Below are 19,825 nucleotides of genomic sequence, written 5' to 3' on the forward strand. Positions count from 1 at the left end.
GTTGAACTTCCAACATTGCTAGGCGGCTGCGAGTCCAAGGACTACAGCCCTGATTTCTAGCACATTGATCGAGAGGGCTGATTCGGACGGAGTCCAAGTGCCCTGTGCTCGGTGGTGGAGAAACACTGCTCCCCAGCCGGATAGACCGGCATCCGTGGTGAGAATCACCCATGACTGGGCCAGAAAGGAGCGTCCCTGGTACAGAGAGAGGGGCCGAAGCCACCACTTAAAGAGAGCTCCTGGTCTGTGGCGACAGAGCCACCAGCCCGTGCAAGGAAGAAGTCCCTTGTCCCAACAGCGGAAAATGTCCAGCTACAGGGGACGCAGATGGAACTGGCAAGGGGAACCGCTTCTATTGACGCCACCATCTGACCCAGCACCTGCATGAGGTGCCTGATGGAATGACGGCGGAGCCTCAGCAGAGAGCGAACCGCCAGATGAAGAGACTGCTGTTTGACTAAGGGCAGCTTCACAAGTGCCAGCAGAGTCCCGAATTGCATCCCTAGGTACGTAAGTTCCTGGGTCGGGGTCAGAGTGGACTTGCAAGCGTGGCGAGAGTGAGCGAGACACTCCGCTGACAGTCTGCACTGGATGAAGCCCTGACTAGAAGGGCGTCCAGGTAAGGAATCACTACCAACCCCTGGAGGAGCAGAACCGCAACTGGTGAATACACGAGGGGCCGTGGCTAACCCAAGGGGAGAGCCACGATTGGAAATGTTCCTCTCCGATTACAAAACGTAGCCAACGCTGGTGTGAAACTGCGAATGGCACATGCAGAGAGACATCTCTGATGTCGATGGATGCTAAGAAATCTCCTTGGGTCATTGACTGATCGCAGAGATTTCATGCAAAATTGCCGCACCTGAACATGCTTATTGAGAAGCTTGAGATCCAGGTCGGAAAGCACCGTCCTTTTCGGGGACTAGGAAGAGATTTGAGTAGAAATCTCAGAACCGTTCCCAGTCGGGAACTGGTACAATTACTCCATTGGCCTGCAAGAATGCCACGGCCTGTGAGAAGGCGGCGGCCTTGGAGCAAGGGGGAGTTGTCAGAAAAAAAATCTGTTTGGCGGCTGGATAGAATTCTGTTCTGTAGCCGTGGGAGAGGGTAACCCACACCCACTGATCGAAGACGTGTTGCAACCACACGTCGCCCAAGAGGGAGAGCCTGCCACCGACCAAGGACGTTACTGGCGCGGCCAGAGAATCAAGAGGAGGCTGCCCTGGTGGCAGCAGCTCCTGCCGACTTAGGACACGGCTTCATGCGCCAGTTGGTTTACGGACCTTGGCTGAGTTAGTGGACGAGGCCGAGGGCTTAGAGGACGACCAGTTAGAGGAAACGAAAGGAACGAAACCTCGACTGGTTCCTGCCCTGGAAGGTTTCCTGGGTTGTGGCATGGAAGTACTCTTCCTGCCAAAAGCTTCCTTAATAATTTCATCCAGTTGTTCACCGAATAGACTGGTCCCAGCAAAAGGGAGTCCAGCAAGGAACTTCTTAAGAAGCATCTGCCTTCCACTCTCGAAGCCACAGGAACCTGCGGATAGCGAGGGAAGTAGCCGAGGCCACCGCAGTGCGGTGACAGTCTCCAGCTATAGGATGAAAAGACTGAAGCCTGGAAGTTAAGGCAACCAATTCGGGCATAAAGGCCCTGGTGAGGGAATGCATCTCCTACCGAGAAGCAGAGATGGCTTTGAGAGCCCGCACTGCTGCAAAAGATGGGGAGAACGAGGCCCCTGCCGCCTCATATATAGATTTGGCCAGAAGGACAACCTGGCGGACAGTGGGATCCTCAGAGAGGTGCCGTCAGCCACTGATACAACTGTCCGGGCTGAAAGTCTAGACCCCGGAGGGTCCACCCATGGTGAGTGAGCCCACTCCTTGACCACCATTGGTGGAAGGGGGAAACAGTCATCAGAACCACGCTCTGGGAAGCGTCTGTCAGGACAGGCTCTGGGCTTGGTCACAGTGACCTGAATGCTGGAGTGGATAAGGAACACACTCCTTGTTCTCTTAGGCAAGGTATACTGATGCTTTTCTGCCAAAGAGGGGTGCTCCCCTGATACAGGCGGATTGAGGTCCAGTACAAATATAATGGACGCAATCAAATCATTAGCATCTGCGTCACTTTCGGACAGATCATTAGGGTACATGGAGAGCGTCCGAGCCCCCAGTAAGTCAGAAGTACGCTTAAGAAAGCGTTTGTCAGGACAGGCCCTGGGGTTAGTCACAGTGGCCTGAAAGCTGGAGTGGTTAAAAAAAAAAAAACGTACTCCTTGCTCTCTTAGGTGAGATAAACTGGTGTTTTTCTACCAAAGAGGCCTGTTCTTCTGACACTGGAGGGTTAAGGTCCAGAACGGAGTTAATGGACGCTATCAAATCGCTAACATCTGCATCACCATCGGTATCAATGGGGTACATAGACGAAGCGTCTGAGCCCACAGTAAGGGCATCCTCCTCGCCTTGTGACTCGGCCCGTGAGGCAGAGCCGTGGGACGAGGAAGGAGAGGAGTCCCTGCGTCTCCGTTTAGGAGGACGGGGTCTGGGATTAGATGAAACAGACTCTGTGAGCTCTGCAGAGCGAGCTGGAGCAGCAGAGGCACCCTGAGAAGGGGGCTGATGCATGCTTAGCAGCGTCCGAGACAACTGTCCAAAGGAGTCTGCAAAGGACTGGGAAATAGCATTGGAAAAAGATGCTACCCAAGCCGGGGGTTCAGCCTGGGGAGACTCCAGGCTGAGGCACCACCACATTAGAACAGGCATTACAGTGTGGGTCTGTGCTCGGTTCAGGCAATATGAGCTTGCATGCAGTGCATATAGCGTACAGCCTTGGAGCCTTGCTCCTAGTGTGAGACATGCTGCTGAGGAGGAGGTTCTATAATAAAGAATTAACTCCTTCAGAATGCCCTGAGAGTGTATAAAAGTGCACAACCAGAGGTTGTGACTTACCATACCGCTATTATGTGTGCCCTCCGGATTCCAAGCCTGGACCCCCAGCCAGATATTCACTCCTTCTGCAGTGCAGCCAGCGCCGACCAGTGTACTAAGAACGCTGAGAAAATGGCGCCAGAGTGAGGGGGGGGGGGCGGGGGTTAAGCCAGGAGCGGGAATCGGAGGGCTAAGGAGATGTACAGGGGAGGGAATCATCTCCTCAAAGAGGAGTGTCCTCCCCTGTGCAGAGCGGACGGCGCTGCAGTGTCCCCCTGCATGACTGACATGCAGGGGAACGAAACGAAACTAGGCCGCGGCTGAAGCCGGGGCCTAGAGTTATGCATGCGGCCGACAATCAGGCATCATCGGCGCGGTTCTCAGTAAAAACCGTGGAACCGGCCGGAAACACAGTAAAAAGCAGCATTATTAAAGTAAATCACTGTCCCCCCCAATAAAAGTGCCCCACATTGCAGAAAGACCCTCTGAATAACGTCTCTATACTTAGCTTTGAGACGCAGGGCCCAGTCCCTGGGTGGGGTGGGGGTTCAGTGCTCCGTCCAGCAGGGTCCTGCAAAAGGGCTGCGGATGGAGGCCGGTCTCCTGCAAGGCAGTGAGAACCGTGTTGGCTCTAACTTCAAGCCAGAGCCCCTAAGGGATGGTGAAGGAGCGCGGCATGAAGGGCTCCTGCCCTGAAGTCAACCTTAACAGCACCGCCGCACAGGGAGGTGAGAAGGGACATGCCGGGAGTCCAGTGGACCCGCTTTTCTTCCAAATCTTTAGAAAAAAAGAAAAATCAAAAGAGGATGCATGTGTGTGTGTGACCTCCTGAACACAAAGCATGAAACTGGTTGGATTTGTCATCCGGGGAGTGTATATGCTCGGAGGGAGGAGCTACACTTTTAGTGTAGTACTTTGTGTGTCCTCCGGAGGCAGTAGCTATACACCCATGGTTTGGGTCTCCCATAAGGAACGATAAAGAAAAGTGGCTTTGTAAATATTGTTGTAAAAATGAGAAATTGCTCATAAACTTTGAACCTCTATAACTTCCTTAATTCCCCCCCCCCAAATTTTTCTGAGGTAAAGTAGACATGTGGGAAATGTTATTTATTAATTATTTTGTGGCATATGTCTTGTTGGTTTTAGAGCATAAAAATGCAAAGTTTGAAAATTACAAAATTTTCGCGAAATTTCCGTTTTTTTCACAAAGAAACGCAAAAAATATCGGCCTAAATTTACCACTAACATGAAGCCCAATATGTCACGAAAAAACAAACAATCTCAGAATCACGGGGATCCGTTGAAGCGTTCCAGAGTTATAACCTCATAAAGTGACACTGGTCAAAATTGCAAAAAGAAGGGAATTTTGTTTACTTACCGTAAATTCCTTTTCTTCTAGCTCCTATTGGGAGACCCAGACAATTGGGTGTATAGCTTCTGCCTCCGGAGGCCACACAAAGTATTACACTGAAAAGTGTAACCCCTCCCCTCTGCCTATACACCCTCCCGTGGATCACGGGCTCCTCAGTTTTGGTGCAAAAGCAGGAAGGAGGAAACTTATAAATTGGTCTGGGGTAACTTCAATCCGAAGGATGTTCGGAGAACTGAAACCATAACCAAAAGAACAATTCAACATGAACAACATGTGCACACAAAAGAACAACCAGCCCGAAGGGGACAGGGGCGGGTGCTGGGTCTCCCAATAGGAGCTAGAAGAAAAGGAATTTACGGTAAGTAAACAAAATTCCCTTCTTCTTTGTCGCTCCATTGGGAGACCCAGACAATTGGGACGTCCAAAAGCAGTCCCTGGGTGGGTAAAAGAATACCTCAATAAAAGAGAGCCGAAAACGGCCCCTTCCTACAGGTGGGCAATCGCCGCCTGAAGGACTCGCCTACCTAGACTGGCATCTGCCGAAGCATAGGTATGCACTTGATAGTGTTTTGTGAAAGTGTGCAGACTAGACCAGGTAGCTGCCTGACACACCTGCTGAGCCGTAGCCCGGTGCCGCAATGCCCAGGACGCACCCACGGCTCTGGTAGAATGGGCTTTCAGCCCCGAAGGAAGCGGAAGCCCCGAAGAACGGTAGGCTTCAAGAATCGGTTCCTTGATCCACCGAGCCAAGGTTGACTTGGAAGCCTGCGAACCCTTACGCTGGCCAGCGACAAGGACAATGAGCGCATCCGAACGGCGCAGGGGCGCCGTGCGAGACACGTAGAGCCGGAGTGCTCTCACTAGATCTAATAAATGCAAATCCTTTTCACACTGGTGAACTGGATGAGGGCAAAATGACGGTAAGGAGATATCCTGATTGAGATGAAAAGGAGATACCACCTTAGGGAGAAATTCCGGGACAGGACGCAGAACCACCTTATCCTGGTGAAAAACCAGGAAAGGGGATTTGCATGACAGCGCTGCAAGCTCCGACACTCTTCGAAGTGAGGTAATTGCCACAAGAAATGCCACCTTCTGCGAAAGACGTGATAAAGAGACATCCCTCAGCGGCTCGAAAGGTGGTTTTTGAAGAGCCATTAGCACCCTGTTAAGGTCCCAGGGTTCCAGCGGACGCTTGTAGGGTGGAACTATGTGGCAAACTCCCTGCAGGAACGTGCGGACCTGCGGAAGCCTTGCCAGGCGCTTTTGAAAAAATACTGAGAGCGCCGATACTTGTCCCTTGAGAGAGCCGAGTGACAAACCATTGTCCATTCCGGATTGAAGGAATGAAAGAAAAATAGGTAAGGCAAAAGGCCAGGGAGTAAAACCCTTATCAGAGCACCAGGACAAGAAGATCCGCCACGACCTGTAATAGATCTTGGCGGACGTTGGTTTCCTGGCCTGTCTCATAGTGGCAATGACATCTTGAGATAACCCCGACGACGCTAGGAGCCAGGACTCAATGGCCACAGTGTCAGGTTGAGGGCCGCAGAATTCAGATGGAAAAACGGCCCTTGGGACAGGAGGTCTGTGCGGTCTGGAAGCGCCCACGGCTGACCCACCGTGAGATGCCACAGATCCCGGTACCACGACCGCCTCGGCCAATCTGGAGCGACGAGAATGGCGAGACGACAGTCGGATCTGATGTTGCGTAACACTCTGGGCAACATCGCCAGGAAACACATAAGGGAGTCGAAACTGCGACCAATCCTGAACTAACGCGTCCGCCGCCAAAGCTCTGTGATCTTGAGACCGTGCCATGAAGGCCGGGACCTTGTTGTTGTGCCGTGACGCCATGAGATCGACGTCCGGCGTTCCCCAGCGGCGACAGATCTCTCGAAACACGTCTGGGTGAAGAGACCATACCCCCGCATCCATGCCCTGACGACTGAGAAAATCTGCTTCCCAGTTTTCTACGCCCGGGATGTGAACTGCGGAGATGGTGGAGGCTGTGGCTTCCGCCCACAGCAGAATCCGCCGGACTTCCTGGAAGGCTTGACGGCTGCGCGTGCCGCCCTGGTGGTTGATGTATGCGACCGCCGTGGCGTTGTCCGACTGTATGCGGATCTGCCTGCCCTCCAGCCACCGATGGAACGCCTTTAGGGCTAGATACACTGCCCTTATCTCCAGAACATTGATCTGAAGGGAAGACTATCGGAGTCCAGGTTCCCTGAGCCCTGTGGTGGAGAAAAACCGCTCCCCACCCTGACAGGCTCGCGTCCGTCGTGACCACAGCCCAGGATGGGGGCAGGAAGGATTTTCCCTGCGATAGAGAAGTGGGAAGAAGCCACCACTGAAGAGAGGTTTTGGCTGCAAGGGAAAGAGATACGTTCCTGTCGAGGGACGTCGACCTCCTGTCCCATTTGCGGAGAATGTCCCATTGGAGTGGGCGCAGATGGAACTGCGCGAAGGGCACTGCCTCCATTGCTGCCACCATCTTCCCCAGGAAGTGCATGAGGCGCCTCAAGGGGTGTGACTGACCCCGAAGAAGAGATTGCACCCCTGTCTGCAGCGAAAGCTGTTTGTCCAGCGGTAGCTTGACTACCGCTGGCTGAGTATGAAACTCCATCCCGAGGTAAGTCAGTGATTGGGTCGGTGTCAACTTGGACTTTGGGAAGTTGATGAGCCACCCGAACTGCTGGAGAGTCGCCAGAGCGACGGTCAGGCTGTGTTGACACGCCACCCGGGAGGGTGCCCTGACTAGGAGATCGTCTAAGTAAGGGATCACCGAGTGGCCCTGAGAATGTAGGACCGCCACAACGGATGCCATGACCTTGGTGAAGACCCGTGGGGCTGTCGCCAGGCCGAAAGGCAGTGCCACGAACTGAAGGTGTTCGTCCCCGATGGCGAAACGCAGGAAGCGTTGATGTTCGGGTGCGATCGGCACATGGAGGTAAGCATCCCTGATGTCGATTGATGCTAGGAAGTCTCCTTGTGACATCGAAGCGATGACCGAGCGGAGAGATTCCATCCGAAACCTTCTGGTGCTCACATGCCTGTTGAGCAGTTTGAGGTCCAGAACGGGACGGAATGATCCGTCCTTCTTTGGCACCACGAACAAGTTGGAGTAGAAGCCGTGACCATGTTCCTGAGGGGGAACAGGAATCACTACTCCTTCTGTCTTCAGAACGCCCACCGCCTGAAAAAGTGCGCCGGCCCGAGAGGGAGGCGGAGAGGTTCTGAAGAAACGAGTCGGAGGACGAGAGCTGAACTCTATCCTGTAACCGTGAGACAGAATGTCTCTCACCCATCGGTCTTGGACATGTGGCCACCAGGCGTCGCAAAAGCGGGAGAGCCTGCCACCGACCGATGATGCGGTTCGGGGAGGCCGAAAGTCATGAGGAAGCCGCCTTGGAGGCAGTGCCTCCGGCGGTTTTTTGGGGGCGTGACTTAGACCGCCACGCATAGGAATTCCTCTGGCCTTTCTCTGGCCTGTTGGACGAAGAGGATTGGGACTTGGCTGAGGGCCGAAAGGACCGAAACCTCGGTTGTATTTTCCGTTGCTGAGGTCTCTTCGGCTTGGACTGGGGTAAGGACGAGTCCTTTCCCTTGGATTCCTTAATAATTTCATCCAATCGTTCGCCAAACAATCGGTCGCCAGAAAACGGCAACCCGGTTAAGAACTTCTTGGAAGCAGAGTCTGCCTTCCATTCGCGTAGCCACATGGCCCTGCGGACTGCCACCGAATTAGCGGATGCCACCGTTGTACGGCTAGCAGAGTCCAGGACGGCGTTCATGGCGTACGACGAAAAAGCCGACGCCTGAGAAGTCAAAGACGCAACTTGCGGAGCAGAGGTACGTGTGACCGCATTAATCTCAGACAGACAAGCTGAGATAGCTTGGAGTGCCCACACGGCTGCAAAGGCCGGGGCAAAAGACGCGCCTGTGGCTTCATAGATGGATTTCACCAGGAGCTCTATCTGCCTGTCAGTGGCATCCTTGAGCGATGAGCCATCTGCAACTGCTACTACAGATCTAGCCGCCAGTCTAGAGACTGGAGGATCCACCTTGGGACATTGAGCCCAACCCTTAACTACGTCAGAGGGGAAGGGGTAACGTGTGTCATTAAGGCGCTTAGTAAAGCGCTTGTCCGGAAATGCTCTGTGCTTCTGGACAGCATCTCTGAAGTTAGAGTGATCGAAAAACGCACTTCGTGTACGTTTGGGAAACCTAAACTGGTGTTTCTCCTGCTGCTAAGCCGACTCCTCTATAGCTGGAGGTGGGGGAGAAAGATCTAGCACCTGGTTGATGGACGATATAAGATCATTCACTAAGGCGTCCCCCTCAGGTGTATCAAGATTGAGGGCAACGTCAGGGTCAGAGCCCTGAGCTGCGACGTCCGCCTCGTCCTCTAGAGAGTCCTCAAGCTGAGACCCCAAGCAGCGTGAGGAGGTCGGGGAAGATTCCCAGCGAGCCCGCTTAGCCGGTCTGGGACTGTGGTCCGTGCAGGAGTCCTCCACGTGAGACCTAAGAGCCACCCCGGGAGCACGCTGCGGCGCAGACCGAGAGGGGCCTGGAGGCGATGATCCCACAGTGCCCGGGGCCTGTGTAAGGAGCGGTCTGGACTGCAAGGCTTCTAGTATCTTGGCAGACCATTTGTCCATAGACTGAGCCATGGATTGTGAAAGTGACTCAGAGAGTTTCTCAGCAAAAACTGCAAACTCTGTCCCTGCCACCAGGACAGTGGAAGCAGGAGGGTCTGCCTGAGCCGAGGGGCCCACTAGTGACCGAGGCTCCGGCTGAGCAAGTGCAACAGGGGTCGAGCATTGCTCACAGTGAGGGTAGGTGGAACCCGCAGGTAACATAGCCCCACAAGAGGTACAGGTTGCAAAAAAAACCCTTTGCCTTAGCGCCCTTGCTCTCTGTGGACGACATGCTGTTGTCTCCTAGGAGAGTGATCACTGAGGGTATATAGCCAAAAGTAAACAACCCGGCCGAACAGAGAAAATATATACATATATATACATATATATACATACATATATACATATACATACATATATACATATATATATACATACATATACATACATATATACATATATATATATATATATATATATATATATATATATATATATATATATATATATATACTCTCCGGCACCCTAGGGTGACCGGTGTGGCTTACCGACCGCCCAAAGCGGAGTGTGTGTCCACCAGATTCCCTGCCTTAGGTCTCCCAGAGCTGCAGAGCTCGTTCCTGAAATCCTCCACCGGCAGAATGTGTAAAAAATGGCTGCCGGAGCTCTCAGGGGAGGAGGGAGCCATGGGCGGCGACTAAAAAAGTGCGGGAATCTGGGGCCCCACAGTGATCAGTGAGGGGGGGGGAGGAAACATAAAGTATGCTCCAGCCCTCACTGCCGACGTCAGGTCGACCGTCCCGCCCTTACCCCTGACTGGCAGGCCCGGGGGCGGGAGTTATGGTACTAGGCCGCAATGAAGCCGGGGACTAGATTTAATACCGCGGCCGACAAACAGGCTCGGTCGGCGCGGAAGTCCCGGTCTTCACAAACCAGCAGCTGCTGCAGCGTCTGTGAAACAAGCGCTCCATGCACAGTCCCCATGGGGACACAGAGTACCTTTAGATGCAGGGCCCTGTCCCTGAGGATACATAGACTCCGTCCGGCAGATTCCCACAGGGGCTGCGGAGGGAGCCCGGTCTTAGTAAATGGATGACCGGTCAGGATCCCACTTCTCCCAGAGCCTCTAAGGGATGGTGAAGGACAACGGCATGTGGCTCCAGCCTCTGTACCCGCAATGGGTACCTCAACCTTAACAGCACCGCCGACGTAGTGGGGTGAGAAGGGATCATGCCGGGGGCCCCGTGGGGGCCCTCTTTTCTTCCAACCGATAAAATCAGCAGCTGCTGCTGACTAAAATGGGAATGCATGAGTGGATGTGTGCCTCCTTCCACACAAAGCATAAAACTGAGGAGCCCGTGATCCACGGGAGGGTGTATAGGCAGAGGGGAGGGGTTACGCTTTTCAGTGTAATACTTTGTGTGGCCTCCGGAGGCAGAAGCTATACACCCAATTGTCTGGGTCTCCCAATGGAGCGACAAAGAAATGGCCTGGTCTTTAGGGTCAAAATAGGTTTGGGGCTGAAAGGGTTAAAGGGAACGGTCACCAGATTTTGGCTTTCTAAACTAAAACTAGCACCTTAATCAGTGCCTGTGCTGCATTCCATGAAGAAGCATGTTACCCCTTGACCCCCCTCTAGCCCCCAAAAATACCTTTATAAAATCTCTTGTCTGCTATGTAAATTGTCTGGTCAGATTAGAGCCTCGTATTCTGTGCCTCCTGGCCCTCCTACTGAGCTGATTGACGTGGATGACGCCTCGGATGCCATTCACATAGGCGGGCAAATTGACCATATTCCCAGTTTGCACAGGCTTGTGGCAGAGCCAAAAACATAGGTGCGCCTGCGTGAACTGGCGAGTTCTCTGCGCAGGCGCGATATTTTGCCCGTTGATGTGGATGAAGCGGGTGACGTCATTCACATCGCCGGGCAAAATCTCGCACCTGCGCAGAGAACTCGCCGGTTCGCACAGGAGCACCTATGTTTTCGGCTCTGCCCGCAATAGGGAAGAGCAAAGTGCGCCTGCGCAAGCTGGGATTATGTATGCGCAGAAGAGATATTCTGCTCGCCTATGTGGATGAAGCGGGTGACGTCATGCACATCACCGGGCAAAATCTCGCACCTGCGCAGAGAACTCGACGGTTCGCGAGCTGGGAATATGTTTGCTCAGGCGAGAGATTCTGCCCGCCTATGTGGATAGCATCCGAGGCGTCATCCATGTCAATCAGTTCAGGAGGACGGCGAAAGGAGGGACAGGAGGCACAGAATAGGACGCCCATTGGACCGGATAATTTACATGCAAATTGTATAAAAGGCATTTTTGAGCGCTACGGGGGGGAGGGAGGGGGTAACGTGCACAGTTCTAGAATGCAGCACAGGCGCTGCTTAAGGTGCTAGATTTAGTTTAAAAAGCCCATATCTGGCGACAAGTTCCCTTTAAGGGGTTCGTCAACTACAGGCCAACCTGACCACTCTGACAAAATAATAAAGACTGCGGTTGATCAGTGGCCACTGCTTGGCTGCAGCGATCACGTGACTTAATGTCATGTGACAGCCGGGAAACACGAGGCCAATGTTGAAACTGTCGATGGTCAGTGAGGCAAGTGTATATTTTTTTTATTTTATGCTGGGCAATCAGCAAAGATGGGGAATCATCTGGCAAAGAAAAATAAGAAATAAAAAGGTGCTCTGACTGCTATAATGAAACAATAAGATAAAGAGTTGCTCACAAGTCACAATGTATATGGGAATGATGAAAAGCAAAACTGCTGTGGGAATTCTAGACTGAATAGAGATTACCTTGGCGTTGGTTTTGGGGCTCTTTTGCATTGATCAATACAATGGCTAAACATCTCATATTCCTATTATTCATAGCAGTTATGCATATTCCATTTTTCAGATAGTTCAGTCTAGTATTCCCATAGCAGTTTTGCTTTTCATCATTCCCATATACAATTGTGACTTTTGTGCAACTCTTTATCCTATTGTATAGTTATGTTTTTGAGTCTTGCACCATGTTCACACCATTAGTGTTCCAGACATATATTCTTTAGTTAGTATGCTATAATTAAACCGTAAGGAATTTTGGTACAAAAAAAAATGTAACCTATTTAGAAAAAAATGCACAATCCCTTTAAAAAAGGTAATAAAAGCAAACCAGCCCTCACTGAAATAAAACACTTAGATGTAATCTTCACCTTTAGTACGGGAGCCTTTTCTTCACAGATGAGCAGCCTCATGTCCGGATTCCTCAGGTCAGTACAGTAGATCTTCCGGTCTCTCCCTCCGGAGTACACGTGAGTGAAGCCTTCATTCACCTGCAGCGCCCAGACCCCTTCATCATGGACCCTGTATGTGGCTATACACCGCTGCTGGCCGAGGGACCACAAGCGGATGGTTCCATCCGAACTGCCCGAAAGACACTAAGGAAGGGAGGATATTAGAGGAATATATTGGGATTTAGGCTACGCTTACCCCACATGCTGCATACAGAGATATAACATGAGGGTGCCCTTCATAGAAAGCTACGGGCAGAATACAGGGTTTATGTTACCCCTGTTGCACCAACTAGAAGAAACACGAAACACATTATGTACAAAAACCAAAGCCCAGATCGTTCTCATGGTACAAAATTGCCTCTGATCTTATTTTATCTCATTTGTTAAAGCGCCACTCTAGCATTTTTTTTATTTCACTGCTGGAGTGGGGCTTTTAACGAAAGGTCCCTGCCCCTAGTAATATACTCACCCTCCAAAGACATCGCTCCAGTCCTGCGGTGCCATCTTGTGACTGTAATTAAGTCAGTAATTACGTCACAAGTGCTCAATACAAGTCTATGAGAACCAGAACAAGGCTCGCATAGACTTTTATTCAGTTGTGACTTCAAGCATGCTCCACAAAACACTGGGTTAGCCGGCAGGTCACAAACTGCTGGAGGCCGACGGGAGCGCCATGGATAGGTGGTGAAGATGGTGGCAGGAAAATATAAGACTTGGTCCGGGACGTACATTAGAAGCTCCACTTCAGCAGTAAAATAAAATAAAAACAAGACAAAGAAACAAAACACTGCTGGAGTGGGGCTTTAATCAAAACTGAGAACTAGGTTATACATTGATTGTCTAAGGGGCACTTTGAACACAACGACATCGCAAGCCTATGCTTGCGATGCAGAGCACGATAGTCCCCGCCCCCGTCGCAGCAGCGATATCTTGTGATAGCTGCCGTAGCGAACATTATCGCTACGGCAGCTACACATGGACTTACCTGCCTTGCGACCCGCCTCCTTATTAAGGGGGCGGGTCGTGCGGCGTCATAGCGACGTCACACGGCAGGCGGCCAATAGAAGCGGAGGAGCGGAGATGAGCGGGACGTAAAAATCCCGCCCACCTCTGTCCTTCCGCATAGCCGGCGTGAGCTGCAGGACGCAGGTAGGAGATGTTCCTCGCTCCTGCGGCTTCATACACAGCGATGTGTGCTGCCGCAGGAACGAGGAACAACATCGTACCTATCGCAGTTACGTAATTATGGAATTCCCAGACACTACACCGATGATACGATTACGACGATTTTGCGCTCGTTAATCGTATCATCTAGGATTTACACACAACGATGTCGAGTGCGACGCCGGAAGTGCGTCACTTTCGACATGACCCCTCCGACATCGCACCTGCGATGTCGTAGTGTGCAAAGTGCCCCTTTGACCTGGAGGAGATCAACCACTACTACAATCCTATACCTGGCAGTAACAAGAAAGTAGCAATGGATGATCACCTTCAATGTATAATATGGAGGCATCTCTCAGAGGAGACAAGGGTGGCCATCCATATCAGAGAACATCGGCCACACCCGCCAATCATTACAGTACGGTGTTGCAAAATCTGATAAGAAGATTGCTCTGTTGGATTCCAACATGCTCAATCCATCATTCTCAAGGAGACCGGACAATTGAGGCATCTGGCAGCTGCTGAGCTTACCCTCCCTATACATATAGGTGTGGGAGGTAAAGAGGAATAGTTGTTGGCTCAACGGACCTTAAAGTATGTGGGGAGCACTATATGTCACCTTTACTTTTCATTTCTAGTGTTCCTTTAAATAATTTCTGCAAGAACACTGCCCGTACCTGCGAATGGCACCAGTGATCACTGCTGTTACCCCCTTAAATGCCACTGTTAATCTCTGACAGCAGCAATTAAAGCAGGATGACTGGGAGGCATGCCATTCCGGGACTCATTAACCCTGACCCCACGGGGTGCTGATGTGTCACCAATGCAATCGGGGGCCTTGCTGAAAGCCTCCACGGCTGCCGCCGTTCCACAAAGAAAATGCTATAAAAGAGATCATACATCATAAGTATAGCATCAATCATGGAGGTGAGTCCCCATGGACCCCTCCTATTAGAAAGTGCAGGGCAGCACATAGGGTCTGTGCAAGTGTCGGCAGCCATCTAACACTAGATTATAAAAATGAAAAAAAAAACCAAACCCCAACTTCTTTGATATTCTGAATTGATGCATAGGATATATGCCAGGTGAAGTATAATTACCTGAGTGCCGTCTCTGTTCAGTAATAGAGCTTTTACATTGTCAGTATGTCCTTTTAATTTCATGAGTTTTGCACATGTTCTGGGATCCCAGACCCGCAGCACCTGTAACACAGCGTTAATATATAATGTTCAGGAAGTGAAAAGAAGTCTGGAATAATAGAAGTATGTAGTTTGGGCTTAAAATGGTAATAAGACTCTTAATAGAGGGATGATATTCCATCGATGTAGGACATCAAGCAGCCCCTGCTGATCACGACTGGTTCTGTTTTTGGACCTATATACACTGTAATAATGGCTTGACATGGTGCAATGTAGGAATACAGTGAGTGCGGACAGGTAGAGAATAAGGAATAAATAATGGATGACAATACAGCCCAGCGTTACCTTCTCAGTGGAGCCAGAAACGATGACAGTTCCCATCTGGTTCATGGCCAGACTGTATATGGAGTCTTTGTTTCCACTTAAGGATGAAGCTGAAGAAAAGGAAAAGTCACTGGTTAAGAAAACCCATTTAGGACTTCGACACATGGCTCATATCAGTATCCAAGCCCCTTCTGTCCAAATCGATTAAAACAAAAAAAAAAAAAAAAACAAAAAACAAAACACATAAAAAAAACAGAAAAGGAGTCTGGCTACTGAAATAGGCAGCCAGCCATCCCCCTTCATACATGTTACTGCTCACTCTGTCCTTTGTCATACTAATTTGAAACGGGAGATACTGGTTATGGAGGCGAATGTGGACGTGTACAGTATAGGAGTGGATAAATACGGTATGTAATTCTTGGATATTCTTGGATATTCTTCTCCCGGGATAATGACATTAACTTTATAAAATAGTAAACCATGAGAGAGGCATGGTGTCATCAGAAAAATAAAATGGATATACAGTGGAACCTTGGTTAACAATCCGTTATGGGACTGTGCTTGTTAACCAAGATCATTGCAATGCAGACAATTCGTTCCACAATGTGTTAAATGTCCAATCCTGGTCCCCTATGCTGTCATTCCACACATGCACAAACACACACATACAGTATTATGCTCACCTTACCTATTGATCCATCGCCGGCCTCCTGGATCTTGCAGTTCGCCGGTACAGGACGTGTATCGGGTAACCATCGCAACGAGGGAGGAACTTCCGCTGCCAGAGCGCTGAAGTCAAGGGCAGGAGCAGTTTGCCTCTGATTGGCCAGCACGCTGCCTTTGAGTAGCGGCTGACAGCGGAAGTTCCTCCCCTGTCGCGATGGCTGCCAATACACATCATGTAGTGGCGAACTGCAAGATCCATGAGGCCAGCAATGGAACGGAACGTAAGGTGAGCATAATGTGTGTGTGTGCGTGAGTGTTTGTGAGGACTGCAAGAGCGGATCAGAGCGCGGTGGATGTACGGAACCGGAAGTGTGCGCGGTATTTTGCTCGTTCAACAATGCTTGCTCGTTAACTGAGTTACAAATTTACAGCAAGCTTTGCTCATTAAGTGAAATACTCGCACACCAAGTTACTCGTTAAGTGAGGTTCCACTGTATAAATGTGCGTCCATACAGATTAGACCTGGAACAGCTATTCGCCCTGACTCCACAAACACGTCATGCTGGCCGAGCATTTATCAGTGAGGTCAGAAGAAAACCTCCAGTGGGAACAAGTATCCGGCATGCCGGTCACTGGATTTCCACATTTGTCTACCTCACTAAAGAAAGAAAAGGCCAGAAAGCGGGTGAAAGGGAGTCCTAAGGTTTACCTATGTCTCCATGAAGTGATGGGGGACGGGCAGGCAAGAAAACCATTTTCAGGTATTCAAATGAAACCCACTAAACATCAGGGGACGCCATGACAGCCGTATAGACACATAGGAGCATTGGGTTAGCTATTCCAATCATATACGTGAGGTTTTTGTCATTCATATTTTATTTTTGTGGGACAACCCCTATACAGGTGCAGGTTACTGGCAGTGACTGTACTCACTAGTGACGGTGTTGTTGGATGCCGTTAGTGCAGTGAGAGTATTTACATCCCAGAGGAATATTTGTCGGTCCAGTCCTGCGGATGCCACTAATTCTTTGTCTTTTGCATATGCTAAGGCTTTCACATAGTCCTGGGGGTAGAAGGACACACAGGTAAAGATAAGCACATAACACAGAAAAGCTGGGACCATCACTTTAAACTTTATGTTGACATCTATTTGAAACAAAGATTTATGTGCAGGACGGCCCTATAACCCAGGAACTGGCCGTACAACACGCGCTAATGGAAGACTAGCTATATGGATAAAGGCACATGCTCAGTTCTGATCAGTGAAGTTTGATATTTTTTTTCCGCTTACCTTGTGTGTTCTCAGGGTCGACATACAAAACCCCTTGTGCGCATTCCATACTTTAACTGTGGTATCAGAGGACGCCGATATCACTGCCGAAAACACAAGAGTCAAGATTACGAGACGATAAACCATGAGCTATGTATTCTGTGCAGAAGAGACATGTATATGACGGACACATTCTGCCGGCACCGACTGCCAGAGATATGAAGGTCAATCAAAAAAACTGCTGGAACACCAGTGTAAATGTCAACAGGGTGCTAGCCAAAATATACACAATCTATATGAAGTGAAAGCTGCACACCAAATTCAGAGAAATATGAACAAGCATAACTGCTTTATGACACATAAGGAATGAAAAATACAAATAGCCATATAAACAATTGAAAAAAATGAAATGTGACATTGCATAACTGCTGAGGATTACTTGAGAAAAAAAAAAAAAAAAAAAAGAATTTTGTTTACTTACAGTAAATTATTTTTTTTATAGTTCCGTCTTGGGAGACCCAGACCTTGGGTGTTTAGCTTCTGCCTCCGGAGGACACACAAAGTACTACACTTAAAAGTGTAGCTCCTCCCTCTGAGCTTATACACCCCCTGATGAGCCAGTCCCAGCCAGTTTAGTGCAAAAGCTGAAGGAGAATAGCCACCCACAAGTAGAACAGAGCAAGAGCCGGAACAACCGGAAACGCTGTCCACGACAACAGCCGGTGAAAACACGCGGAACAAGGAAATTGCCAACAGGCAACAGGGAGGGTGCTGGGTCTCCCAATACGGAACTATAAGAAAAAGAATTTACTGTAAGTAAACAAAATTCTCTTTTTCTTTATCGTTCCTTTGGGAGACCCAGACCTTGGGACGTTCCAAAGCAGTCCCTGGGTGGGAAATGAAGGGAATTTTGTTACTTACCGTAAATTCCTTTTCTTCTAGCTCCTATTGGGAGACCCAGACGATTGGGTGTATAGCTACTGCCTCCGGAGGCCACACAAAGCATTACACTAAAAAGTGTAAGGCCCCTCCCCTTCTGGCTATACACCCCCCGTGGGATCACGGGCTGCTCAGTTTTAGTGCTAAAGCAAGAAGGAGGAAAGCCAATAACTGGTTTAAACAAATTCACTCCGAAGTAACATCGGAGAACCGAAAACCGTTCAACATGAACAACATGTGTACCCGAACAAACCAAAAATCCCGAAGGAAACAGGGCGGGTGCTGGGTCTCCCAATAGGAGCTAGAAGAAAAGGAATTTACGGTAAGTAACAAAATTCCCTTCTTCTTCGGCGCTCCATTGGGAGACCCAGACGATTGGGACGTCCAAAAGCAGTCCCTGGGTGGGTAAAGAAATACCTCATGTTAGAGCTGCAAAGACAGCCCTCCCCTACGGGGAGGCAACTGCCGCCTGCAGGACTCTTCTACCTAGGCTGGCGTCCGCCGAAGCATAGGTATGCACATGAAATGTTTGGTGAAAGTGTGCAGACTCGACCAGGTAGCTGCCTGGCACACCTGTTGAGCCGTAGCCTGGTGTCGTAATGCCCAGGACGCACCCACGGCTCTGGTAGAATGGGCCTTCAGCCCTGATGGAACCGGAAGCCCAGCAGAACGGTAGGCTTCAAAAATTGGTTCTTTGATCCATCGAGCCAGGGTGGACTTGGAAGCCTGCGACCCTGTGCGCTTACCAGCGACCAGGACAAAGAGTGCGTCTGAGCGGCGCAGTGGCGCCGTGCGGGAAATGTAGATTCTGAGTGCTCTCACCAGATCTAACAAATGCAAGTCCTTTTCATACCGATGAATTGGATGAGGACAAAAGGAAGGTAAGGAGATATCCTGATTGAGATGAAAAGAGGATACCACCTTAGGGAGAAACTCCTGAATCGGGCGCAGTACTACCTTGTCCTGGTGAAACACCAGGAAGGGAGCTTTGGATGACAGCGCTGCCCGTTCGGACACCGTCCGAAGAGACGTGACCGCTACTAGAAAAGGCCACTTTCTGTGAGAGGCGAGAAAGTGAAACATCCCTCAGAGGCTCAAAGGACGGCTTCTGGAGAGCAACCAGTACCCTGTTTAGATCCCATGGATCTAACAGCCGCTTGTACGGAGGGACGATATGACAACCCCCTTCAGGAACGTGCGTACCTGAGGAAGGCGTGCTAGACGCTTCTGAAAAAAACAGCGATTGAGCTGAGACGTGCCCTTTAAGGGAGCCGAGCGATAAGCCCTTTTCAAACCCAGATTGCAGGAAGGAAAGAAAAGTAGGCAATGCAAATGGCCAGGGTGACACTCCCTGTGCAGAGCACCAGGATAAGAAAATCTTCCACGTTCTGTGGTAGATCTTAGCAGACGTGGGCTTTGTAGCCTGTCTCATGGTGGCAACGACCCCTTGAGATAATCCTGAAGACGCTAGGATCCAGGACTCAATGGCCACCCAGTCAGGTTCAGGGCCGCAGAATTCTGATGGAAAAAACGGCCCTTGTGACAGTAAGTCTGGCCGGTCTGGCAGCGCCCACCGACCGTGAGATGCCACAGATCCGGGTACCACGACCTCCTCGGCCAGTCTGGGGCGACGAGTATGACGCGGCGGCAATCGGACCGGATCTTGCGTAGCACTCTGGGCAAGAGTGCCAGAGGGGGAAACATATCGGGGAGCTGGAACTGCGACCAATCTTGCACTAAGGCGTCTGCCGCCAGCGCTCTTTGATCGCGAGACCGCGCTATGAAGGTCGGGACCTTGTTGTTGTGCCGAGACGCCATTAGGTCGACATCCGGCAGTCCCTAGCGGCTACAGATTTCCTGACACCCTTCCGGGTGCAGAGGCCATTCCCCTGCGTCCACGCCCTGGCGACTGAGGAAGTCTGCTTCCCAGTTTTCTACGCCCGGGATGTGAACTGCGGATATGATGGATGCTCTGTCTTCCACCCGCATCAGAATCCGCCGGACTGCCTGGTAGGCTTGGCGATGCGTGTTCCGCCTTGGTGGGTGATGAATGCCACCGCTGTGGAATTGTCCGACTGAATTCGGATCTGTTTTCCTTCCAGCCAGT

At 50.6% G+C, this 19,825-nt stretch overlaps 1 protein-coding gene across 1 annotated transcript in view; it reads right to left on the minus strand.

Moving 5' to 3' along the window:
* Positions 1 to 19,825, minus strand: part of WDR48 (WD repeat domain 48) — a 103,274-nt gene that overhangs the window by 44,198 nt on the left and 39,251 nt on the right. Inside the window, exons 4-8 of the mRNA XM_075316734.1 lie at positions 16,801 to 16,883; positions 16,443 to 16,572; positions 14,865 to 14,953; positions 14,481 to 14,582; positions 12,136 to 12,360 (exon numbers count right to left, since the gene is read on the minus strand). Of these exons, the coding sequence (XP_075172849.1) occupies positions 12,136 to 12,360; positions 14,481 to 14,582; positions 14,865 to 14,953; positions 16,443 to 16,572; positions 16,801 to 16,883 (629 nt within the window). The remainder of the gene's footprint in view (positions 1 to 12,135; positions 12,361 to 14,480; positions 14,583 to 14,864; positions 14,954 to 16,442; positions 16,573 to 16,800; positions 16,884 to 19,825) is intronic.

The sequence above is a fragment of the Anomaloglossus baeobatrachus genome, chromosome 6 (assembly GCF_048569485.1).
Source record: "Anomaloglossus baeobatrachus isolate aAnoBae1 chromosome 6, aAnoBae1.hap1, whole genome shotgun sequence".
Classification (NCBI taxonomy): Eukaryota; Metazoa; Chordata; class Amphibia; order Anura; family Aromobatidae; genus Anomaloglossus; species Anomaloglossus baeobatrachus.